This window comes from Schistocerca serialis, chromosome 5 (assembly GCF_023864345.2).
Source record: "Schistocerca serialis cubense isolate TAMUIC-IGC-003099 chromosome 5, iqSchSeri2.2, whole genome shotgun sequence".
Classification (NCBI taxonomy): Eukaryota; Metazoa; Arthropoda; class Insecta; order Orthoptera; family Acrididae; genus Schistocerca; species Schistocerca serialis.
In genome coordinates this window covers 628,873,966-628,901,442 of record NC_064642.1, presented here as the reverse complement: position 1 = coordinate 628,901,442, position 27,477 = coordinate 628,873,966, and the positions used below count along the sequence as shown (strand labels likewise).

Here is a 27,477-nt window from a genome sequence, read left to right as displayed (position 1 = left end):
GGGATAAAAAGAAACACTTTTTATATATATGAGAAAAATGTCACCAGCGCATAGCTGCCCCACTAGGATCCATGAAAGTTTTGACGTTAGTGATGTTCAGAGACAGTGTTCGAACTGCCGTGTCATGTATATTATTTTAGAGATATGTTGAGTTGTTATGGATTTTTGTGTGCGTGTGTGTGTGTGTGTGTGTGTGTGTGTGTGTGTGTGTGTAGGGGGAGGGGGGAGGATGAAGCGTTTGGTGTACAACACACCAACAAACACTCCAGAAGAACTGGCTGCACATGTCCTCAGTCTTTCGCAATGACATAACTGGATAAAATCTTCTCGGTTTTCAAGCCACGTCAATTGCAATGAAATTCTCAAGCTAGCCATCAAAAGCTTGAGAATTTTATTGTAATTGATGCAGCTTGAAAACTGAGAAGATTTTATCCAACTGGTTGCATGTTTGGCTGAAGTCATTATTCATAAAACAAACGGTTGTTTTGAGCGTGATAGACAATCGTTAGCCTGCAGATGCTAGTTGTGCATTAATGTAAATTATAGATGTCATTTTCAGCAGCATCTTTAAAACAATGTTTATCACATCGCAGTTTAACACCTTCTCTGAACATCACTTGTGCCGAAATATTTGTGGACTACTACATGGGGGCAGCAGTGCGCCTGTGACATTTCTGTCTGATGAAGAAGGATTCTTTTTTATCTACGTTAAGCACTCTAAAATGTTGAACATATACTTTTTACACTCTTTGTACCCTGCTTGTTAGTGTCGGAAGCACTTATAAAAATTACTGAAACTTGAGTAGAAGATTTTTAAGAGACTTCTTAACAGCCCCCTAAAAAGATACATGTCTAAATATTATTTAAATGACCAAATTTTGAAAATATAACATAACAGAATACATTTAAAAAAATCTACTCACCAAGTGGTGGCTGGAGAAAACACACATAAAAGTTATGGAAATGTGCAATTTTTGCAGACAGTGGCTCCTTCTTCTGGCGGAATAACTGAAAGGGACGGAAGAGGGATGGATGACAAGAACTGGAGAGGTTTAGAAAATGGGGAGAGTTACAGAAAAGTTACCCAGAACTCCTGGTAAAACGTCAGTCTCCCGTGACTTGGTGATACGGGTGACTTTTCCTTAACTCTCCCCACTTCCTAAAATGCACCAGCTCTTTTCCATCATTTCTTTTCCTTCTCCTTCAACCTTTCTGCCACAAGAAGCAACCATTGGCTGTGAAAGGTTTCACATTTGCATAACTTTTATACGTTCTCTCCTGCTGCCACTTGATGAGTACACTTTTTATCTATACAACTACATTAAATGTAGGAAAAGATAGATGGCTACTTACCATAAAGAAGGCACGTCAAGTTGCAGATAAACAATACTAGAAGACATTCACATCTAACTTTCGGCCACAGCTTTCGTCAGTAAAGAGACACACACACACACACACACACACACACACACACACACACACAACATTCACACGCTTACACAAGCAAGCACACCTCATGCACACATGACTGCCAACTCCAGCATCTCGGGCCAGAATACAACATCAAGTGGGATGCAAGTAGCAATCTGGAGGGGAAAGGGATAATAGCGTACAGGTGGAGAGAGAGACGAACAATGTCTGGTGGAGTGTGTAGGGACTAGACTGCCAACAGATGCAGCATCAGGAGGTTGTGGTGCAGGGAAGTGGGGAAAAGGAACAAAAAAAGGAGAGGAGTTGGGAAAGACAGGCGGGTGCATTGGCAGAGAGCTGCAAATAAACTGGGTGGGGGAGAGAATGGGGATGACATGATAGGACAGAGGGGGTGGAGATTGTTGGGTGGAGTGTGTGGAGACAGTATGTTGCCATAGGTTGAGGCCAGGATAATTACAGGAGTGGAGAACATGTTTTAAGGATAACTTCCATCTGTGTAGTTCAAAAAAGCTGATGGTGGAGAGGAGGATCCAGATGGCTCAGTTGGTGAAGCAGCCATTGAAATCAAGTGTGTTATGTTCAGCAACATATTGTGTCACAGGGTGGTCTACTTTGCTCTTGGCAACAGTTTGGCGGTCACCATTCTTCCTGGTGAACAGTTGGTTGGTAGTCATACTAATATAAAAAGCTGTGCAAATGATTGCAGCGGGGCTGGTAAATGACATGGCTGCTTTTACAGGTGGCCCCACCCCCTGATGGGATAGGCTAAAACTGTGGCAAGACTGGAACAGGAAGTGCTGGGTGGGTGGATTGGGCAGGTTTTGCTCCTGGGTCTTCAACAGGGATACGATCCTTGTGGCATGGGGTTGAGACTGGGAGTGGCATAGGGATGGACTAGGATGTTGTGGAGGTTGGTTGGGCAATGGAGCACCACTTTAGGAGGGGTAGGAAGTATCTCAGGTAAGATGTCAATCATTTCAGGGCACGATTATAGGTAACTAAAGCCATGGCAAAGGATGTGGTTCAGTTGTTCCAGTCCAGGGTGGTACTGAGTAACAAAAGGGACACTCCCTTGTGGCTGGTTTTTCGGGGTGGTGGGGAGATCGGGGTTGTGAGCTGAAATGGCATGGCAGATCTGTTTGTGGGCTAGGTCTGGGGGACAGTGCCTGTCTGTGAAGGCCTTGGTGAGACGCTCAGCACCGCAGATATGCCATCCCCATGTAGCCAGGCTACGTGGGAGGGATTTTTTGGTGCGAAAGGGATGACAGCTTTCAAAAAAAAAGGGCAAGTATGTACTCTTGGCGATTGGTGGGTTTAATGTGGACAGAGGTAGAGGTGCGGATGAAGCCATCACAGAAGAGGAAGTCAATGTCTAGGAAGGTGGCACACTGGGTTGAGGAGGACCACGTGAAGCAGATGGGAGAGAAGGTGTTGAGGTTGTGAAGGAGTGAAGATAGGATGTCTTGGCCCTAGATCCACATCATGACGATATCATCAATGAATCTGAATCAGAAGAGGGGCTTGGTCTTTTGGGAGGCTAGGAAGGTTTCCTCTAGATGGGCTATTTAAGGTTGGCATAAGTGTGTTAGTGGCACCAAAGATAGTGTCCAGACGCTCGTGAACAGGACAGGAGCTGAAATCGTGCATAGCAAAGCAAAAAATAAATCTGTAACTCTCATTTCAAATATTCCTTACACAGGAAAAACCAGAAGTATTGCCAGAATTTAATTTTTATACACCTGTAAAGATGAGTAAAATATAAACTAACATCAGTGACATTGAGAAACAACTGAAATCGTTGAAATTAAAGCACGTCCAAGGGCTTGATGGAATCCCTCTCAAATTCTACACTCAATTTGCAACTGTGTTAGCCCCTCTGTTAAATATAATCTATTGTAGATCCCCCAAACAATAAAACATGCCCAGCAGCTAGAAGGAAACACAGGTTACTCCTTTATAAAAGAAGGGTAGCAGAAATAATCCACTGAGCTACCATCCAGTATCCTTGACATTCATTTGTTGTAAAATCTTAAGACATATTGTGAGCTCAACATTACGAGATACCTTGAACATAACAACTTCCTCCATGCCAACCAGCATGAATTTTGAAAACATAGATCATCTCACATTTCTCACGACACACCAAAAACCGTGGATCTAGGCAATCAGATAGGGAGGGCGGAGTAGGTTACGATGGATGAAGAGTCATCAACAGATGTAAAGGTAACTGTGGGTATACATAAGGAAGTGTGCTAGGTCCCTTGCTATTCATGAAATATACAGGGTATTTCAGAAAGGACTTTACAGCTTTGAAAATTCATATAAATTAATTCATAGCACCTACAGAGGTGATTGTAGTGTCAATTTGTAAGGAAATACAACAAGTTTTATCTCATGTAGTTTGCTAGTGCTGATTTGCACCGTAAGGATCGCTAGCGCCAGTTGCATTAAAGATGGCTGCCTTCACTGGACCTGACCATGTTAGCTGTGTGTTTTGGTTTGAAGAAAAGAAGTTGGCGGCAACAGTTCAGCATTATTTCCATATGAAGTGTGCTAAACATCCTCCTACCACGCCTACAATTTATGATTGGAATAAATGTTGGAATAAATGTTTTGTAGAAAAAGGGCACTCGGCAAGACATGGGAAATCATCAGGTCATCCAAGCACATCTGTTGATGTCATTGAGTGAGTGAGGCAATGTTTAGGCAACAGCCCTATGAAATCGACCCGGCGTGCATCTTGTGAACTGCAAATCCCACACACTGCTGTATGGCATGCATTGAGGGATCCTTTGCATTTGAAACAGTACAGATTGATAAATGTACAATAAAAGACACTGATAAAACTGCTAGCAAGAACTTCTGTGCGGAAATGTTAAATCGATTACATGAGGATGAACATTTCTTGGATAAAATCATCTTTTCTGACAAGTTGACTTCTCACTTACGTGGCAAGGTTAATAGAAACAACTGTAGGATCTGGGGTAGTGAAAAATCCACATCAAACTTTGCAACATGTTCATGATAGCCCTAAACTGAACGTTATTTGTGCATTTAGCAAGAATAATGTGTACGACCTCTTTTTTTCCGTGAGACAACCATCATTGGGATAGTGTACTTGGATATGTTACAACAATTTTTGATGTCGAGATCGATGAGGATGACCAAGAACAAAATGTTTACTTCATGCAAGATGGTGCACCGTCCCACTAACTGGCTGACATCCAGTGACCACTTTCCAGGTCAATGGATTGGCCGTGATGCATCAATTGCATAGCCCTCATGTTCCCCAGACCTGACACCACTTTTTCTTTTTTTAATAGGGGTACATCAAGGATATCGTTTTTGTATCTCTTGCTCCGGCTTCTCTACCTGAACTTAGAGCAAGGATGTACACCACCATTGAGCAAGTTACACCTGCAACGCTACAGCAAGTTTGGGAAGAAATTGTCTTCCGATGGATGTGTGCAAGATAACAAATGGAAGACACATACAACATCTTTAGTTTAAAGTAAAAAAACCTACAAAATAACACTAAACCCAGCTGTATCTTCTTTCAATAAATTTATATGAATTTTTAAATTTGCAAAGTCCTTTTTGAAACACCCTGTATTAATGACTTTTCAGACAATATCAATAGTAGCCTCAGACTTCTTGCAAATGATGCAGTTACTTATATTGAAGTATAGTCTGAGAAAAACTGCACAAATATTCATTCGGATCTTCATAAGATTTTGAAGTGGTGCAAGATTGCCATCTTGCTTTAAATGTCCAGAAATGTAAACTTGTGCTGTTCACAAAACAAAAAAATGTAGTAACATAGGACAATAATATCAGTGAGTTATAATTAGAAATGGTAAACTCATACAAATACCTGCATGTAACAGTTTGTAGGGACAGGAAATGGACAGATCATATAGGGTCAGCTGCGGGTAATGTAGGCAGCAGACTTCGCTTTATTGGTAGAATACTAAGGACATGCAATCAGTCTATAAAGGAGATTGCTTACAAATCACTTGTCCAATGCATCCCAGAAACACTGGTCATGTGAGTGGGACACATACCAGATAGGACTGATGGGGGATATTGAACATACACAGATATGGGCAGCACGAAAGGTCACAAATTTGTTTGACTTGCACGTGTGTGTCACAGCGATGCTGAAAGAATTGAACCGGCAGAATCTTGAAGATATATGTAAAATGCCCCAAAGTTTCAGGAATTGGCTCTGAATGATGACTATAGGAATATACTACAACCCCTTAGATATTGCTCCCATTGGAGGATAAGATTAGATTTACTAGAGAGCACACACACACACACACACACACACACACACACACACACACACACACACACACACAAAGTGCTATTAGTGACAAGTACAACAGGTGCCAACAGCAACCCACACAATATACAACATGGAGGTGGGAACTCCAGTCCATGTGAGGTGGTAATTCAAACCAGCCAGTGTACTATCTGACCGAAAGAGGGTGATAATGGTGGCTGGGTTAGCAGCAGCTCCAAAGTGCATGTGCAGCCTTGATCGGAACACACAAGCTGAACTATTTCCTACTTCCGTCGAAACTAAGTTTGAGCCAGTCAAACAGAAATGTTACTCCTGAAGTCATCTAGGACTGTATCGCAATAGAGCCAGCAGTTCCAAAACAGCCAGCCACAATGGGGAGACCTCCCTTAAACAACGAGCTGCCGCGATCAACTCCTTTACTCTTTTTTGCCACTGTGAAGTGGGACTTGCCTGACAGGACGCCGTTGAGTGGAAAGGACTTGGTATTCCATTTTGGTACAGCTCATACACTCAGAATGTGTCCGACTTAGTGCCAGTATTACAAAATTCATTGCAACAGACATTTTTTTAAAAAGTATTCAACCTGTAACAGTTATTTTTTGGAACTCCATTTATTTGAGCATTCATTCAGTCAAGGAAGTTTCTATTTTTTTGTTCTTCAGAAGTTTGTTATTTTGATTACATCAAATTATATATAAAAACAAAGATGAGGTGACTTACCGAACGAAAGCGCTGGCAGGTCGATAGACACACAAACAAACACAAACATACACACAAAATTCAAGCTTTCGCAACAAACTGTTGCCTCATCAGGAAAGAGGGAAGGAGAGGGGAAGACGAAAGGAAATGGGTTTTAAGGGAGAGGGTAAGGAGTCATTCCAATCCCGGGAGCGGAAAGACTTACCTTAGGGGGAAACTTCCTTTCGTCTTCCCCTCTCCTTCCCTCTTTCCTGATGAAGCAACAGTTTGTTGCGAAAGCTTGAATTTTGTGTGTGTGTTTGTGTTTGTTTGTGTGTCTATCGACCTGCCAGCGCTTTCGTTCGGTAAGTCACCTCATCTTTGTTTTTATATATAATTTTTCCCACGTGGAATGTTTCCTTCTATTATATTGATTACATCAAATATGTGACGTTATTTCTTATGTTGCAAATAAAACAGTTCAAGCTGATTAGTGTAATTATTATACACTAATCAGCTTGAACATTATGAGCACCTTCCCAATAGCCGGTATGTCCACCTTTGGCACGGCTAACAGCAGCGACATGTCATGGCATAGGAATAATGAGGCCTCGGTAGGCTGCCGGAAGTAGTCAGCGCCACATCTGCACACACAAGCCATCTAATTCCTGTAAATTCTGGGGAGGGGGCAATGAGCTCTGACACAAGTTCAGCCACACCCCAGACATGTTCGATCAGGTTCACATCTGGCAAGATGGGGGCCAGCACATCAACTGGAACTTGCCACTCTGTTCCTCGAACCACTGCATCACACTCCTGGCTTTGTGAGATGACACATTATCTTGTTGAGAAATTCCATTGCCATTGGGAAATGTGATTGTCATGAAGGGGTGTACGTGGCCTGCAACACTCCTTGGCCATCATGATGCCTTGCATGAGCTCCACCGGACCCATGGATGGTCATGTGAATGCTCCCCAGAGCAGAATGGAGCTGCCATTAACTTGTCTCTGTCCCACAGTATAGGTGTCAAGGAGCTGTTCCCTTGGAAGACAACGGATTCGCACCCTCCCATCGGCACAGTGAAGAAGATATCGGGATTCATCGGACCATGCAACACACTGTCACTGCACCAACATCCAGTGCTGATGGTTACATTACCCATTTCAATCGTAGTTGCCAATGTGGTGTTAGCAATGGCACGTGCAGGGGTCGCTAGCTGCGGAGGCACATTGTTAGGAGTGTTTGGTGCACTGCATGTTCAGACACACTTGTACTCTGCCCAGCTTAAAGTTCGTGTTAAATCTGCCACAGTTCACCGCCTGTCCTGTTTTACTACTTTTATATGATGCCCGACGTCTGTAATGAGGGGTGGCCACCAAAACCCATGATGTCTGGACATGGTTTCACCTTGGTTTTGACATGTGTTGAAGATACCACAGCGCTCCTCGATGTGCAGTTTCCGAACTACTCGAGCCAAGCCTCTTCACAATCTCCCTTCAGTCAAATAGATCACATGCCTTGCACATTCTACACACAGACAGAATGCTCACTGTTACTACATACACCTTGTATGGTGTGTGACTAGCAGTCATTTCTTGTCAGGCGACACTGCTATTGCATGGATGTGTTTATATCGACAGTAGGTCAGTGGTCATAATGTTCTGGTTGATCAGTGTACTTGGTGAATATTCTGTGTGATATAAATGAACACAGGGACATATCAAGAATACAGATGTGGATGTCGATTGCGCTGTAAGTAGAATTGTAATTGAAATAATAAGTGAGGTACTGAATTACATTGGAATGAGTCCACTAAAGATGACATTTTACTACCTGAAGATGATAAAACAATCAGCTAAGGCAAACATTTTCATTTGCTAGGCTAGGACTCAACAGATGGAAAGTTTACTTGGTACAATTTTTGCAGAAACTGAGGATTAACAAAACCATCAGAATAGCCTTATGTCATGAAGTATCACAATGTGGAATAATGAAGGATATTCTTAACTCAAAAAAAGAGTTATTAGAACATTCTGGGATATAACGTCAGTTAGTGTATTTTAGAATTCTATCTCACCTTCCCAAAACACACACTGTGGCACGGGACTTGCGGACAGATTAAAGAGGAACTGCAGCAACCCCTCAGTGAAGACTAAACAGAACAATAATTCACAAGTGGATAACATTTCCTTAATCATCGTACAGAAAGTTGTGTACTGTCTTGTAGGTTCAATTTTCAATAAACTTGTGTCTTTCATACATCTAATTTGAAATACTTTCTCATGAAATTCTCTTTTTATTGTGTCAGAGTTCTGCACAATAATTTAGGGCCTTTCACATTACTCTTATGTAATACTATCAAAATCTCAAATCTCATTCTTTCCTTTTTAATTGGCATTTGTTAACTATGCAGACAGGGTGTCCATAACCCTGAGTATCAAAATTCTACATGTGGCAGTGAATCCTAAAGTGAGTATTTTGATATCTACATCTACATCTACATTGATACTCCGCAAGCCACCCAACGGTGTGTGGCGGAGGGCACTTTACGTGCCACTGTCATTACCTCCCTTTCCTGTTCCAGTCGCGTATGGTTCGCGGGAAGAACGACTGTCTGAAAGCCTCCGTGCGCGCTCTAATCTCTCTAATTTTACATTCGTGATCTCCTCGGGAAGTATAAGTAGGGGGAAGCAATATATTCGATACCTCATCCAGAAACGCACCCTCTCGAAACCTGGCGAGCAAGCTACACCGCGATGCAGAGCGCCTCTCTTGCAGAGTCTGCCACTTGAGTTTATTAAACATCTCCGTAACGCTATCACGGTTACCAAATAACCCAGTGACGAAACGCGCCGCTCTTCTTTGGATCTTCTCTATCTCCTCCGTCAACCCGACCTGGTACGGATCCCACACTGATGAGCAATACTCAAGTATAGGTCGAACGAGTGTTTTGTAAGCCACCTCCTTTGTTGATGGACTACATTTTCTAAGCACTCTCCCAATGAATCTCAACCTGGTACCCGCCTTACCAACAATTAGTTTTATATGATCATTCCACTTCAAATCGTTCCGTACGCATACTCCCAGATATTTTACAGAAGTAACTGCTACCAGTGTTTGTTCCGCTATCATATAATCATACAATAAAGCATCCTTCTTTCTATGTATTCGCAATACATTACATTTGTCTGTGTTAAGGGTCAGTTGCCACTCCCTGCACCAAGTGCCTATCCGCTGCAGATCTTCCTGTATTTCGCTACAATTTTCTAATGCTGCAACTTCTCTGTATACTACAGCATCATCCGCGAAAAGCCGCATGGAACTTCCGACACTATCTACTAAGTCATTTATATATATTGTGAAAAGCAATGGTCCCATAACACTCCCCTGTGGCACGCCAGAGGTTACTTTAACGTCTGTAGACGTCTCTCCATTGATAACAACATGCTGTGTTCTGTTTGCCAAAAACTCCTCAATCCAGCCACACAGCTGGTCTGATATTCCGTAGGCTCTTACTTTGCTTATCAGGCGACAGTGCGGAACTGTATCGAACACCTTCCGGAAGTCAAGAAAAATAGCATCTACCTGGGAGCCTGTATCTAATATTTTCTGGGTCTCATGAACAAATAAGGCGAGTTGGGTCTCACACGATCGCTGTTTCCGGAATCCATGTTGATTCCTACATAGTAGATTCTGGGTTTCCAGAAATGACATGATACGCGAGCAAAAAACATGTTCTAAAATTCTACAAGAGATCGACGTAAGAGATATAGGTCTATAGTTTTGCGCATCTGCTCGACGACCCTTCTTGAAGACTGGGACTATCTGTGCTCTTTTCCAATCATTTGGAACCCTCCGTTCCTCTAGAGACTTGCGGTACACGGCTGTTAGAAGGGGGGCAAGTTCTTTCGCGTACTCTGTGTAGAATCGAATTGGAATCCCGTCAGGTCCAGTGGACTTTCCTCTATTGAGTGATTCCAGTTGCTTTTCTATTCCTTGGACACTTATTTCGATGTCAGCCATTTTTTCGTTTGTGCGAGGATTTAGAGAAGGAACTGCAGTGCGGTCTTCCTCTGTGAAACAGCTTTGGAAAAAGGTGTTTAGTATTTCAGCTTTACGCGTGTCATCCTCTGTTTCAATGCCATCATCATCCCGTAGTGTCTGGATATGCTGTTTCGAGCCACTTACTGATTTAACGTAAGACCAGAACTTCCTAGGATTTTCTGTCAAGTCAGTACATAGAATTTTACTTTCGAATTCAATGAACGCTTCACGCATAGCCCTCCTTACGCTAACTTTGACATCGTTTAGCTTCTGTTTGTCTGAGAGGTTTTGGCTGCGTTTAAACTTGGAGTGGAGCTCTCTTTGCTTTCGCAGTAGTTTCCTAACTTTGTTGTTGTACCACGGTGGGTTTTTCCCGTCCCTCACAGTTTTACTCGGCACGTACCTGTCTAAAACGCATTTTACGATTGCCTTGAACTTTTTCCATAAACACTCAACATTGTCAGTGTCGGAACAGAAATTTTCGTTTTGATCTGTTAGGTAGTCTGAAATCTGCCTTCTATTACTCTTGCTAAATATTCCTATTAACTTCCATATTCAGGGATGCTGCAACGGCCTTATGATCACTGATTCCCTGTTCTGTACATACAGATTCGAAAAGTTCGGGTCTGTTTGTTATCAGTAGGTCCAATATGTTATCTCCACGAGTCGGTTCTCTGTTTAATTGCTCGAGGTAATTTTCGGATAGTGCACTCAGTATAATGTCACTCGATGCTCTGTCCCTACCACCCGTCCTAAACATCTGAGTGTCCCAGTCTATATCTGGTAAATTGAAATCTCCACCTAAGACTATAACATGCTGAGAAAATTTATGTGAAATGTATTCCAAATTTTCTCTCAGTTGTTCCGCCACTAATGCTGCTGAGTCGGGAGGTCGGTAAAAGGAGCCAATTATTAACCTAGTTCGGTTGTTTAGTGTAACCTCCACCCATAATAATTCACAGGAACTATCCACTTCTACTTCACTACAGGATAAACTACTACTAACAGCGATGAACACTCCACCACCGGTTGCATGCAATCTATCCTTTCTAAACACCGTCTGTACCTTTGTAAAAATTTCGGCAGAATTTATCTCTGGCTTAAGCCAGCTTTCTGTACCTATAACGATTTCAGCTTCGGTGCTTTCTATCAGCGCTTGAAGTTCCGGTACTTTACCAACGCAGCTTCGACAGTTGACAATTACAATACCGATTGCTGCTTGGTCCCCACATGTCCTGACTTTGCCCCGCACCCGTTGAGGCTGTTGCCCTTTCTGTACTTGCCCAAGGCCATCTAACCTAAAAAACCGCCCAGCCCACGCCACACAACCCCTGCTACCCGTGTAGCCGCTTGTTGCGTGTAGTGGACTCCTGACCTATCCAGCGGGACCCGAAACCCCACCACCCTATGGCGCAAGTCGAGGAATCTGCAGCCCACACGGTCGCAGAACCGTCTCAGCCTCTGATTCAGACCCTCCACTCGGCTCTGTACCAAAGGTCCGCAGTCAGTCCTGTCGACGATGCTGCAGATGGTGAGCTCTGCTTTCATCCCGCTAGCGAGACTGGCAGTCTTCACCAAATCAGATAGCCGCCGGAAGCCAGAGAGGATTTCCTCCGATCCATAGCGACACACATCATTGGTGCCGACATGAGCGACCACCTGCAGATGGGTGCACCCTGTACCCTTCATGGCATCCGGAAGGACCCTTTCCACATCTGGAATGACTCCCCCCGGTATGCACACGGAGTGCACATTGGTTTTCTTCCCCTCTCTTGCTGCCATTTCCCTAAGGGGCCCCATTACGCGCCTGACGTTGGAGCTCCCAACTACCAGTAAGCCCACCCTCTGCGACTGCCCGGATCTTGCAGACTGAGGGGCAACCTCTGGAACAGGACAAGCAGCCATGTCAGGCCGAAGATCAGTATCAGCCTGAGACAGAGCGTGAAACTGGTTCGTCAGACAAACTGGAGAGGCTTTCCGTTCAGCCCTCCGGAATGTCTTTCGCCCCCTGCCACACCTTGAAACGACCTCCCACTCTACCACAGGTGAGGGATCAGCCTCAATGCGGGCAGTATCCCGGGCAACCACAGCCGTAGTCCGATCAGGGGATGCGTGGGACGAGCTGGCCGTCCCCGACAAACCCCCATCCCGACCCCCACAGTGATGCCCATTGGCAACAGCCTCAAGCTGTGTGACCGAAGCCAACACTGCCTGAAGCTGGGAGCGAAGGGATGCCAACTCAGCCTGCATCCGAACACAGCAGTTGCAGTCCCTATCCATGCTAAAAACTGTTTTGCTAAGAACGTCTGAACTAATCTACAGAGAGCGCAAACAAATCGACAAAATTTAAACGGTTATTAAAATACAAGATTGCCTAGTAAATGCAGTAATGCTGCTACTTGCGCACTGCTGACACTGCTCGGCGGCGGAAGGAGACTAAGCGAAATTACACTATTCAGGTACTAAAACACGATGCTACACTCTCAAATGCTATAATACGCCCGAAATTTTTGAATTAAACAATGCAAGAACCAAAAACACGCAAAGAAATTAAGAATTAAACTATGTAACAAACGAGTGAGCTAGGAGTATACGACTTGCTGCTGCAGCTGCTTATCCAACGGCGGCAGGGGGCACACTGACTGCGACCAACCGACACTGGCCGTTCAAAACAAAACAGTAGACAAACGACTACGCGAATTTACACTATTCAGGTACTAAAACGCGATGCTACAACTCTCAAATACTATAATACGCCCGAAATTTATGAATTAAACAATGCAAGTACCAAAAACACGCAAAGAAATTAAGAATTAAACTATGTAACAAATGAGTGAGCTAGGAGTATACGACTTGCTGCTGCAGCTGCTTATCCAACGGCGGCAGGGGGCACACTACTAACACACTACTAACGAACTAATGGTGAGAAATTAATGATTCATTTGTATTGATATAAACAACTTAAAGCTTCACTGCAACAACTTAAGTTCGTGGCAACTTTTGGGGGTGAGGTGCTTACTGTTGAATCTTCTCCCACAAGATCCAAAATCATCTCCTTAAATTCTACTGAGTAATCAATTCTTTTTCAAAAACCTTACCAGATTTCCATGGCTTGAACTACACAGTTCCTTGTAAATTTCCATCTACGGCAATAATTTTTTTTTCAGTTAGGATGTCACTTGCTACAAAACATTTCTCTGTACAAGTGTCTGGTTTTCTGGATGTTATATCCTGCAGCACAACACATTAAATACTTGTATGCAAATTCCTGGAATGAATGATGCTACACATTTGAAAACCAACCCAGAACTGTAAACAGTCACAAACATTGTGGACACATCACTGAAAACTATCACTTTTCAAGGTAGCACCACCAATGCCAATGCAGTAGGCTGTACCCCCCTCCCCCCTTCTTTCCCCAAAGAGAGTTTAAAAACTCATGCCTCACATTCATAGTAGATGCATGACTACCTGAAATATTAGTTTCCAGTCTTCAATGCTTTTCACAGAAAAAAGAAAAAAAAAAAAAAAAAAACTGAACATCTTGTGTAATGACTTACCTTCAGCTAAGACGGTTTCATCAAACCCAATGAAAACAAAATATAAATAACATGGTCTCACGATGCAACTCCACCCTATGCAATTGCCGTTTTTTATTAGTTCCAGTTGTTCACATATCATAGCATGCTTTAAATGTCCTGTAAGTTACATATCAACTTTGTGGTCTTGCAACATTTCACAATCTGAGTGCATTTCATTTGATGAGCATGCTCTGCATAACTTCTCATTTTAAACAGTCAAGTAAGCAAAACTAAAAGCCGCTGAGGAAGAATCCAACTTACACAGAGAGCTTGTGACTGTTGGTGCATACAACTAAAATTTTAATAAGATGCAGAATCCACCTACTGTTCAGTAATTCTGAGGCATTCTCGGTAATTACAATTGTAGTAATGTCTTTCTGCCTCACACACTGCCACATCAAGGTTACTTGAAAGCTTCGCAGGTAACCTCTCATTTGGTTCTTGCTGTGGAGCGTGATACTTCTTCAGTTTTGTGCGGTAGAGTGTCCGGACTAGCCTTTCTTCCTCCTGGCCAGAACATTGTTCTGACAGAGGCAATGACGATAAGACTTCTTCCTCTACAACAATAAAAATACAATATCAATAAAATGACATTTTCCTTTTTTAGTATAAATACTGAAATTTTTTTTTAAATTTAATAATAATAATAACAATAATAATAATAACTAATCACTTCTTTCATTCCTGGTAATTCATTGTTAATGTGAAAAACACCAACCAGCAGCACCGTTCAGAGTCCATGCTACACTATGTGCACACTGAGTCTGCTTGATTAAGTTAGTCCAACAGTCAGAGGAAGAGATAGGGCCATGTTTCGAAAAGCACCGTTGCGTTCACACCAACCTTTGGATTAAAGACATCTTTACCATGTCTTGAGAACTGTTGTTCATACATTCTCTAAGTATAAAGTACAAAAACCAACTGATTCAGTAGGCTGATACAAGATATACTTAACTTGCCTCTTCAGATATTTTAGCACAGTGGCACTCAGACCAGAGGTACCTGTTTTAAACCCTGACGGCTGGAAAAATGTTCATCTTCAGTACTTGGCAGACTGCACCAGTAACTTGGAAGAAACCACCAACCTCTTTACTGTGTTTCAGGAAGGGAGAGCATGGAGATGTAATCCCAGTTACCCCACTGACACTATTTGACATAAACTGGCCATATACTATACATAGTTTCACCCCTTCTCTTCTCTCTAACATTCTCATCAATAACAGAACCACCACACATAATTTCATATGCAATGGAAAAAGCACACAGAGGAAGTAATGAGTGGTAGACAGGAACAGTGGAAGAGGACTTTCTGATATTATCAGCTATTGGACTAATTCTTTCATCAGATGCAGACAAGTCCCACACACATTCATACATGCATAATTCACACACACACACAGCTACTGTCATCTCTGTATGTGGTAATGCCCGACTGCAACTACTGAGAGCAGTGATATCAGTTAGAGAGGGTAATGGGGATACAGAAGAGTTGTGGGGATGGGAGGGATAGCAGGAAAGGGGGAGGGAGAGCAGGGAAGGGGGAGGGATAGCAGTGAAGGGGGAAGGATAGCAGGATAGGGATGGGAGAAGATGCTATAGTGGTTTATGTGAGAATGTGCAGGGATTTGGAGGGAAAAGATAGTGAGCTGCTAAGTGCAGCGACTGGGGCGAATGGAGAGGAGAGAAGTAGAAAAGAGGAAAGGACTATGCTGGTGTGCTGAGTGGAAACTCAGGAAAGCTAGTGGGAATTTACCCCATAATACATCCTCATTCCTGCATCCCCTCCTGACCTTAATCTTTGCTAGACTCTCTGTCTTTCACCTGCCACTGTCCCTTTCATGCTCCCACTCCAGCATCTCCAAATGGCTTTTACCCCCCTCCACCCCGCACCCACCCCCATTCACCCCCATTCCACTTCTCTGCTTCTCTCTCCTCCCTTTGCCCCACAGTACAGCCATCCATCTAATGCTGCATCTAGTAGCTTACCATACCGCGCATACCCATAGGCAGCATTCCCCCCCCCCCCCCCTCCCACCACCCACGCACCTGTTGTCCCTCCTCCTACCCAATCCAAACCTCTTCTGTACAAAGTTCTCCCACCACCCACCACCAGCTGAGATCATTCTTCACAGCAGCCCAAGTTGGGCTTTAGTGCCTGAAGATGACAGTGGCCACGTTTGTGTATGTTGCATATGTGTAAATGTGTGTGTGTTTTGTCTATATACAATGAATGGCGTAAGTGTGACAGCTGATAATATCAGTCTCCTTTCAATGTGGCTGTCTGGCACTGAACACCTCCTCTCTGTGGCAAGTAGAAATCTATCCTATTTCATGTTGTCATATTCCATCCCATATTTCCTATTGTGAATGGAAAATCTGGACTAGACTAAGCTATTGGACAGAGTATAGGCACTAAGGCCTGACCCGAACCTTAGTGCTTGGTGACAAAGTGGTCCTGTGTGTGAATTCTGCATGTGTATTTTATATATATATATATATATATATATATATATATATATATATATATATATATATATATATATATATATATATATATATATATATAAAGACCACTTTAAATGTCTGCTTGTGTCTGTATGTGTGGATGGATATGTGCGTGTGTGCTAGTGTATACCTGTCCTTTTTTCCCCCTAAGGTAAGTCTTTCCGCTCCCGGGATTGGAATGACTCCTTACCCTCTCCCTTAAAACCCACTTCCTTTCGTCTTCCCCTCTCCTTCCCTCTTTCCTGATGAGGCAACAGTTTGTTGCGAAAGCTTGAATTTTGTGTGTATGTTTGTGTTTGTTTGTGTATCTATCGACCTGCCAGCGCTTTTGTTCGGTAAGTCACCTCATCTTTGTTTTTATATATATATATATATATATAAAACAAAGATGATGTGACTTACCAAATGAAAGTGCTGGCAGGTCGACAGACACACAAACAAACACAAACATACACACAAAATTCAAGCTTTCGCAACAAACTGTTGCCTCATCAGGAAAGGGGGAAGGAGAGGGAAAGACGAAAGGATGTGGGTTTTAAGGGAGAGGGTAAGGAGTCATTCCAATCCCGGGAGCGGAAAGACTTACCTTAGGGGGAAAAAAGGACGGGTATACACTCGCACACACACACATATATCCATCCACACATATACAGACACAAGCAGACATATATGAAATACGTCTGCTTGTGTCTGTATATGTGTGGATGGATATGTGTGTGTGTGTGTGTGTGTGTGTGTGTGTGTGTATATATAATAGAGGGAAACATTCCACGTAGGAAATATGTCTGCTTGTGTCTGTATATGTGTGGATGGATATGTGTGTGTGTGCGAGTGTATACCCGTCCTTTTTTCCCCCTAAGGTAAGTCTTTCCGCTCCCGGGATTGGAATGACTCCTTACCCTCTCCCTTAAAACCCACTTCCTTTCGTCTTTCCCTCTCCTTCCCTCTTTCCTGATGAGGCAACAGTCTGTTGCGAAAGCTTGAATTTTGTGTGTATGTTTGTGTTTGTTTGTGTGTCTGTCGACCTGCCAGCACTTTCATTTGGTAAGTCACATCATCTCAGATATATATATATCTGACAGAAGATTCTGTCCAATAGCTTTGTCCACTTTTAAATGTACCTGTCAGCCACTGAATGTTTTCTCTATGTCGTGAGTAGCAATTTATCCGATTTCACATTATTGTTATTCCATTCCAGGTTTTACATTAAATAATAGAAAATCTGGGACGGAATACAACTTGAAACACACTGCTACATACCTGTCTGTCACTCAGTACCACATCCATCTGGAAACTAGCACTTTATTAGCCTTCATATGGCCAATTTTCTGCTATTTGGTTAATACATATGCGACATGTTGTGCCATAGCTGCTAAAATAAAGCAGGCTCCTTTTAATGTGGCTGTCAGGCACTCAACACCTCTGTCGGCTATGTGGTGAGCAGCAATGTACCCTATTCCATCCCATATTTTCTATCGTGTAATGGAAAATCTGGGATGGCACATCATGTCACATACACTTAGGTGACAAAAGACATGGGCTACCTCCTAAAATAGCGTCTGACCTCCTTTTGCCCAGTATAGTCCAGCACTTCAATGTAGCATGGACTCATCAAATTGCTGGAAGTTCCCTGAAGAAATATTGAGCCATGCTGCCTCTATAGCCATCAGTAATTGTGAAAGTGTTGCCTGTACAGGGTTTTGTGCACAAACTAACCTCGCAACAATGTCCCATAAATGTTTGAAGGCATTCACGTCAGATGATCTGGGTGGCCATATCATTTGCCCAAATTGTACAGAATGTTCTTGATACCAATCACAAACTATTATAGCCTGGTGATACAGCACATTGTTATTCATAAAAATTCCATCATTGTTTGGGAACATGAAGTCCATGAATGGCTGCAAATGGTCTCCAAGTAGCTGAACATCATCATTTCCAGTCAATGATTGGTTCAGTTGGACTAGAGGATCCAGTCCATGCCATGTAAACACAGCCCCAATCATTATGGAGTCACCACCAGCTTGCAAAGTAACTGGATGGCAACTTGGACCTATGGCTTTGTGAGGTCTGCACAACACTCAAACCCTATCATTAACTCTGACCAACTGAAATTGGGACTAATATGTCCAGGCCGTGGCTTTTCGGTCATATACGATTCAACCAGTATGGTCACGAGCCCAGGAGAGGCGTTGGAGGCAATGTTGTGCTGTTGGAAAAGGCACTCGCATTGGTCATACGCCACCATAGCCCATTAATGCCAAATTTTGCCACACTGTCCTAACAGATACATTCATTGTACATCCCACATTGATTTCTGCAGTTATTTCATGGAGTGTTTCTCGTCTAATCGTACTGACACTTATCAGTCATAACGTTCAGGCTAACAGCCACTGTGTTGTCCTTGGTGAGAGGTAACGCCTGAAATTTAGTATTCTTGGCACACTCCTGCCACTATGGATTTCGGAATATTGAATTCCTTAATGATTTCTGAAATGTATATCACATGCTTCTAGTTTCAACTACCATTCTGCGTTCAAAGTCTGTTGATTCCCGTTGTGCGACCATTATCTCTTCAGGAAACTTTTCACATGAATCACCTGAGTACAAATAAGAGCTCTGCCAATGCCTTGCCCTTTTATACCTTATTATGTGGTACGACCACCATCTATACATGTGCACATCTCTATCCCATGACTTTTGTCACCTCAGTATACACTCATGAGTCACCTATATTAACCAGACTATGGCAAATTGGGCAATATGAAATACAATTGATTTTGCCGCATAATGGAGTCCATGGGCACCACAGGCACGTTTAAGAGTGGAATAAGCTATCGGACGAAGTCCTCCTTCAGATACAGAAAAGTACACACTCATTTATACATGCAGAATTCATACAAATACTGCCACTGCTGGCTCCAGCATGGCTCGAGTCAGTCCTCAGTACCTAGATTCTGTCCGATAGCTTAGTCTACTGTGGATGATGGGCCAACTGACTGGATTGGAGAAGCCTTATTTCTCAAACAAATGCTTTATTTTTTCACTTTTTGTTCTCTACAAGGAGTAATTGTGTTTTACTGAAGAGTCGTGACCCAGTATAGGTTAGTACGATACCAGGTGTCACTGCCAGTCCATGCACATTCACATCCACACCGTTCTTAAGGGCCAGTAGTGCTGATATGGTTATGATTCGGTGAGATGTCACAGACAGGGGATTGCTTCCGAGGTACTCTCAAGTAACCAGAGGGCTGCGAATTGTCACATGGGGCCACAGGGCAGACTGGCATGAGGGAGCTGGGACAGACCTGTCTCTCTCGGCAACCAGCCCTTGACCTATCCAGGCAACCTTCCAATTCACTCTCTACGGCAATATGCCCCTCAGTAGTAATTTTGTACACTCCTGGATGCCCACTTCCTGCAGTGGCCTTACTATTGTCCAGTACTGGACAGTCTAGTGTCAGATTATGAGATCCAAATGCATCATTCAATCCAGTATATCAACATTTTTTTCTTTGTGGATAGTTACTAAACTACCAACTCCATGGGAGAGCTGGCTGCATGTCATTTAACCTGTAATATTGTCTACTTGTCGTAGACAGTGTGACGATGTGGGCCTGGATATGCTGTAAGGCATTTTCCATCTTTTGTTCGGTGATTAGATGTACCCACATGTGCTGCGCTACATGAAAATAGGTGCAGGTTGCAATGCTGCTGTGCTTCAGCTGCAGATGGCCCTTTCACCATTCTGGCATACTCCTTAAGAGTCTTCCAGACACTGCCACACTGTGGGTGCCAGTTCTGCTTGACCGATTGCCGCCAATATCATGCCTGAAATCAACAACAGTTGGAGCCGCCATGAGGGGTCGACGCCGGATGCTGGGTTGCAGCCAAATCTATGAGCATCCTGGCTGTTGTACCTGTCGTCAATGAGCCACCATCAAGTGCTGATGCTGACGAACTACACTGTGGGCGATCACTGTTCATCACATCGAAAGTTAAAGTTAAGCCGTGCTAGCTATGCATATTTGCACGGTCACCCCTTCATGGTGAGCCATTGTTGGACATTATTGTAGTTAGTCTCTAACTTTTATTTGAGTACTGCGACATCTTTTTGTTAAAGCTTCGAGGCCTTTCAGTAATTGCTTTTCCCAAATTTTGTAACCATGCCTGACTTGCAGAAACTCAAGTTACAGGAACAGTGTGATGAAATGGCATAAAAGTGCAAAAAACAAACAAAAGCTAGCCAGGCTACTACAAGTTCTCTCAGGGGCCTCTATCATTAGTTCTGAGAGACATACATTAGCGACTGTAAGCAGCTTCCCCGTTGTACCTTTTATTCTTACTTTTCCAGGAAAACCAAACGAAAATGTCACCACTTTCCTGCTGATTGTTTGAGATGTATGTGCACTTGCTCCTGACAAGACAGATTTCTGCTAAAAGTAACTAGGTTAATGTTGTCAGTTTACATATGCACGCATGTAAAATCTGTCAATGCATTAAGAGAAGCAGGAATATCTGAAGCCATGGCACACAGTTTAGCAGAGTGATACTCAGACAAAAGAGGACTCAGTTATCACAGGGACTGTTTATCTACACAACGGCAAAAGCTGAGTGAAGATTTCGAAGTTTTCGCTGATTGAATATAAGCCGCATCCTGTCACACTTATGTGCTGGGGCAGGAGGCTGCATGGAATGAGGTGCTGATTGAGGAAGCTGAAGCTAGTGCAATCAGTGGTTTCATACGCAGACTAAACTCACAGACAGGTAATGAAGTCAAGGTGGCCTCACATACTTTAATATACAAAGCAATTAATATTAGCACAGTTGAGTGAGGAGGTAGGACAGATTGTTTCTACTCCATCACAAAGCAATGAGCCATGGCGTGGTTTTGTAAATGACATGCACTGTAAACTTTGTGGGAAACCTAATCATACAGCCAAGTGCTGGCGGGCACTTTGTTATACCAAATGCCATGTGCTAGAATACGTGAGCAACAACTGCCCACCGAATCAGATACAGAACTGCCAACAGCAGAATTCTCTGCAAAATGCAGGTCCACAGAGGGCAAATGGCAGGGGGACAGGTCTCGCAACCCCCCCCCCCCCCCTCCTCCACCGCCCCCCTCCCCAATGTCAATAATGAATCATGTTCAATATGGAATATACACGAAATGGCTAATCTAATTTACGATGATAGGATCAGAGGAAGAACTGTCAAACTGTTAGTAGAGGCAGGAGATCAAATTAGTTGCACTGTCTGCTTCTTGTACCAACAAGTACACCATCAAGCTGCCGCACAGCTTCAGTGGATTAGGGGAAGAAGTTTTAGCATCCACAGGAACATGTTTCATGAAATTACAGATAGATGGCCACAAGTATCGTTTTGATATGGAAGTTGTTAGAAAACACAGAAGGGATTTCAATGTCATTCTACGGAACAATTTCTTGCACCAGTACCGAAGTGTAATTGATTACAGGACACACATTGTTTGATTCAGTCAGAAAATTCTCTGTTTTGGTGGCATCTGTGCCCACCCAGTTGTGAGGAAGCTGTGTCTTCCACAGGCTCCAACAGAACTGCATACATAGGTGTTGCAAACTGGTAAACCTGTTACAATCAGTGGTGGTGCGGCTGATCTGATCAGTCAGAACAATGTCCTCGACAGGTTACAAATTCATATGAAAAGAAGTATAAATAGGAGAGAGACAGTGTAAAAGAAGTTGTGTGTGACAGTATGTAGTATGTATAGACAATTTTAGGCAAAGTGATTCCATGTTGAACAATAGTTGACACATGCCAAGTGAAGTAAGAAGAAGCAGCTGTCAGTAAGGGATGTTTGTGCAATAATGCCCCTACTCAGAAAACAGTTATATGATAAGTTAGTGTATTTGTCCAATTCAGAGCGAATTCTTCTGTGCTCAGTTTTAGGAAAATATGCTTGGTTGCTCAAGGAACAGCAATATTGCCAGTAACCGACCTTGGACAACATGAAATTCCAACTGCAGACACTAGGCCAGTTGCTCATGCTGGGAAACTTTAAAGACCGTGTAGACTTCCATTTCACTTACTTGTTACTGAGGATAATATCCAACAACAATCGGCTGCACAGAAAATACAAGCATATGGAAGCCCTCAGTCATCATAAACCATGGTTATGCAAAAAATGTCAATCAATGGTGAGAAGATCTATTGTCTATGTGTTGATATGACAGTGGTAAATAAGGTAACTACATCTGATGCTTACCTTCTACTCTGTATCGACAAAACAATGGACACATTAGGGAACTGAAGGTATTTCATCACCCTCGCTATGTGTTCTTGTTACCAAAAAATTTCTGCACCCAAAGGCTGGCCAAAAACAACTTTTGTGGTTCCCTCGGTGTTGTATGAGTTTTTAAGCATGCCTTTTGGCCTCAGAAATGCACTTGCCACCTTCCAAAGTTTTGTTGACTTTTTGCTACATAAAAAGGACTGAAGTCCACTTTGTGCCTGGATTATTTAGATAATTTTTTATATTTTGAAGTACTGTTGAGGAACATATGGAGAGGTTGAGAAATGTATTGTAAAGATTAAAGGGTGAACATTTACGTCTGAAGATAGAAAAGTGTTCTTTTGCACAGTCTCAGTTGCAGTACCTGGAGCATATTATCAGTTCAGATGGGTTTAAACCAGACCCTCAGTTAACCGAAGTAGTTGAGAGTTTTCCAGTACCCACTAATGTTAAGGCATTGCAATCTTGTCTAGGAATACCCAATTATTATCTTCACTTTGTGAAGGATTATGCTCTGGTAGCTAAGCCATTAACTAAGTTGCTAAAGAAAGATACAGAGATTGAGTGGATGGAAGAATGCGAGTTAGCTATCAGAAAAATTAAAGATGAGTTGACAAGTTTGTCTTTATTAACACATCCAGATTTTGAAAAATCTTTCATCCTTTCAACAGACACCTCAGATTTTGGTGTCAGGGCTGTTCTTAGTCAAGAATATATTTGTGAGGAAAGATATATAGGCTATGCTATCCAGCAGTGACCAATTTACAGTACAATCAAAAAACTGTGGTCACCGACCACACTGCTCTTTTGTGAATGCAAGTTTAAATGACCGCAGAAGTCATTTAACCTGTTGGGCATTAAAATTGTTCAAATATGATTATGATGTAAGCCACAAACCAGGCCATTTGCACCAAAATTCCAAAGCTCTAAGTTGCAAAGGCACATTGTTTCATTGCTTTAATAGAAAAACTGAGAGAAGCACAGGAGATCTATGTAGAATGTCACCAGTGTGCTTCCCTTCCATATTTTGTCACAGGAGATAGTATTTTATACTGCAAGATCGCCTTTCACAGCAAGGTAGTAAATCCTCAAGTGTTGCAACCATGTGTAATAGCTCAGTACAATGAGAGTTCACAGGCATGCCATAGCTGACGGAGACCCACAAATGCTACAGCAGCCACAGTTTTTGGCGCAACGGCAGACAGAATGATGCTTGGAAGTACACTCTTCTTTTTACAAAAATAAATAAATAAAGTAAAAGACAAAGCCACACCACAAAGGAATTATCCAAATGAGGCAGAAACCAGTAGATGTGATGTACATGTAAAGAAAAACAAATGGTTACAGTTTCAGAAAAACTGGATGATTTATTCGAGAGAAAGAACTTCACAAAGTAAGCCAGGCAATAACACATTGATCCACCTCTGCCCCTTATGCAACAGTTATTCAGTTTGGCATTGACTGACAAAGTTTACTGGATGTCCTCCTGAGGGATACAATGCCAAATTCTGTCCAATTGGCACATTAGATCATCAAAAACCTGAGTTGGTTGGAGGGATCTGCCCATTATGTTCCCACTGTTCTCAATTCAGTAGAGATCTGGCAACTTTGCTGGCCAAGGTAGGATTTTGCAAGCATGAAGACAAGCAGTAGAAACTCTCATCATGTGGGAGCAGGCATTATCTCACTGAAATGTAAACCCAAGATGGCTTGTCATGAAGGACAACAAAACGGGTGAGTATATTGTCGACATACCACTGTGCTGTAAAGGTGCCACAGATGACAAACCACAGGGGTCCAGCTATAAAATGAAATGGTACATCAAACTGCCACTCCTGGCCATATGGCGGGCAAGACAGATCGCTATATCATTGCTGTCCAAGTCATCCCCAGACACGTCTTCGGGCTCAAATCTCTTTGACTGGGGTAGAATTGTTTTCAGTGATGAGTCCTGCTTTGAAATGAGACCCAATGACCAGCAAAGAAGTGTCTGGAGATGCCCCTGATAGTGGTGGAATACCAGCCTGACTGTCGCTGGCCATGCGGCCCGACAACCAAGAGTGATGGTCTAGGGATGCCATTTTATTTTATAGCAGGTCCCCTTCGGTTGCCATTCATGGCACCCTTACAGTACAGTGGTACATCAATGAAATTATATGCCCTGTTTTGTTTCCCTTCATGGCAAGCCACCATGTGTTTACATTTCAACAAGATACTGCCTGCCCACACACAGGGCTTATATTTGTGCTTGCCAAGGCCAACACGTTCACCGGATCTCTCCCGAACGGAGAATATTTGTAGCATTATGAGCAGGGCCCTCCAACCAGCTCAGAATTTTGACAATCTGATTTGCCAATTGGAACAATTTAGCACGACATCCCTCAAGAGGACATTCAACACCCCTATCAATCAACGTCAAGCCCAGTAAATGCTTATATAAGGGTCAGAGGTAGTCCAACATATCATGGACTTGCTCAGTTTGTGAAGATCTTTCTCTTGAATAAATCATCCAGTTTTTTTTGAAATTGTATCATTTGTTTGTTGTACATGTATATCACAGCCACTAAATTCCATCCCATTTGGATAATTCCTTTGTGGTGTGTCTTTCTATTTTAGAGTGTAAACACAGAACTGCTTGCCTTGTGCCCAGGGGCACCACCACCAAGAACCCATATCCCTGTGGAAATTTTTCCTGAATCTGCTACACTGGGAGATGAAGAAGCATGCACAGGATAGAGTAGCATGGAGAGCTGCATCAAACCAGTCTCAGGACTGAAGACCACAACAACAACAACAACAACAACAACAACAACAACTAAACCATTTCAAAACAGAACATTAGATATTGCAGGACTGTTCCCACACAGTACCCAAAACAATAAACATAGTCTATCTATCACTGATCACAGTTCTAGGTACCTAATTCTGTATCAGTTGCAGACATGACTGTATAAACAGTAGCATGTGCCTTTGTCAATCGTTCAGTTTTGCCATTCACAAGTCCTAATACTATTTTGACTGATCAGGGGACTAGAAGACTACCCCTTTCCATCCTAAATCCAATGGCTGTCTTGAATGTGTGCATCAATCGACAGTTTGAATGCTGTCTCGCTATGTGAACTGTTTGCACAGCTATTGGAACAAATACATAGCTTATGTAGCTTCAGTGTACAATAGTTGTATACACAGGTCAACTGGATGTATGCTATCTATACGAGACAGTATACCTACAGCCTATGAGTTCCCAGCTTGAACTTGACAAACAACTGCCTGGCGTAGACCTGGCCAAAGTTAAAGGATCAGCACCAAGGCTATCTGAAAGCAAGTAAAACAAAATAATTATAAAGCTACTGGGAAAATGATACAACAAAGTAATAAAGGAGCTTTGCTTTCCCAGTGTAAACTGAGAGATCCAGATTTGCTTTGCTTAAGAAAGAAAGGACTAAGAAATGCACGTCTCAATATAAAGGCCCTTAGTCTATCACACAATTGACCTCTTCTGTTAGTGCAGAAATTCAACTGTCTGACCATCATGTGGCAGTTCATTTTGACCAGTTAAAGCCAAATCATGGTCAAGCTCTGTTGCCTCCTGCAGTGTCACGTAGCTCAATGCTAAATATTTGACCACAAGTTAAAGGTACTGTCGTAAAAAATAGTCAGGAAGAAAAATCACAAGTTCTCACCAGCACGTTGTAGATATGCCTCACGCATGTGCGATGGCACATATCTTATTCAATGTAAACTCTTATTCACTGTATAAGAGATTACTTTCTTGTAAAGCACTTTAAACATTTATATCATCACTTTTAAATCTCTGATCTCATTATTGCTCATTCTCATTCACTATATAAGTAATTACTTTCCCATAAGCTCTTTAAACATTTACGTCATCACTTTTAAGTCTCTTATCTCATTATTTTGCTTTTACTATACCATATCTTGTACTACCACATTGTGCACTTACATTTTACCATGCAGCTCAGGCAGCTCCCTAGATAGCAAAACCATGACTTTCACAAAAAGGAAAACAGAAAACGGACTTCAACTGAAAACTGGCTCCAACAACCTGCTGCTATTCCCTTATATTAAAAATTCAAAATGCAGGATGGCTATCTGAATCACAAAATTCTTGCCCAGAACAACACCAGTGAAACACATCACATCCAAAAATGAGATCACTTCTCAACATTGTTACAACTCTAACAAAGTAAACAGCTCACTATATGCGCAAAACAAGATACAATGTAAATTTCTCTTGTCAACTAATATTTTAATCTCCTTATCTCAACCTGTAAGGGTGCTTCCTTATTAACTCCTCAAGCGTGACACTGCTCTTTACTTGATAGCATCTGTAGCATGACATCTGTTGTGCATGTCTGAGTGCTACATCCCTCCTATACTGCAAATACTATATCTAATAAAGTACTTGAAATAACATTGTGAAAAAAAGGGTGAACACTTAAAACTATAAAGATTTAATAGGCTAAACCACTTTAGGCACAAAGAGTTTCAGTCATGCGATAAAAGTTAATTGTTTACAAGTATTTTTGAGAGTGATGAAGCTCAGAGCAAGGCACAATACATAATGCTGGGTTTGCAGGACAAGTCTTGCATCTGTATGATGTTTCTCTACTTTGTTTTGTTGAATACAGCA

The 27,477-nt window shown here is 42.5% G+C and overlaps 1 protein-coding gene across 2 annotated transcripts in view; it reads right to left on the bottom strand.

The window, feature by feature from the left end:
- The window catches only part of LOC126481125 (cell division cycle protein 16 homolog), a 206,922-nt gene that overhangs the window by 114,599 nt on the left and 64,846 nt on the right, over window positions 1-27,477 (bottom strand). For both annotated transcript variants that reach the window (XM_050104663.1, XM_050104664.1), the window contains exon 5: window positions 14,370-14,601. In XM_050104663.1, coding sequence (XP_049960620.1) covers window positions 14,370-14,601 — 232 coding nt within the window. The remainder of the gene's footprint in view (window positions 1-14,369; window positions 14,602-27,477) is intronic.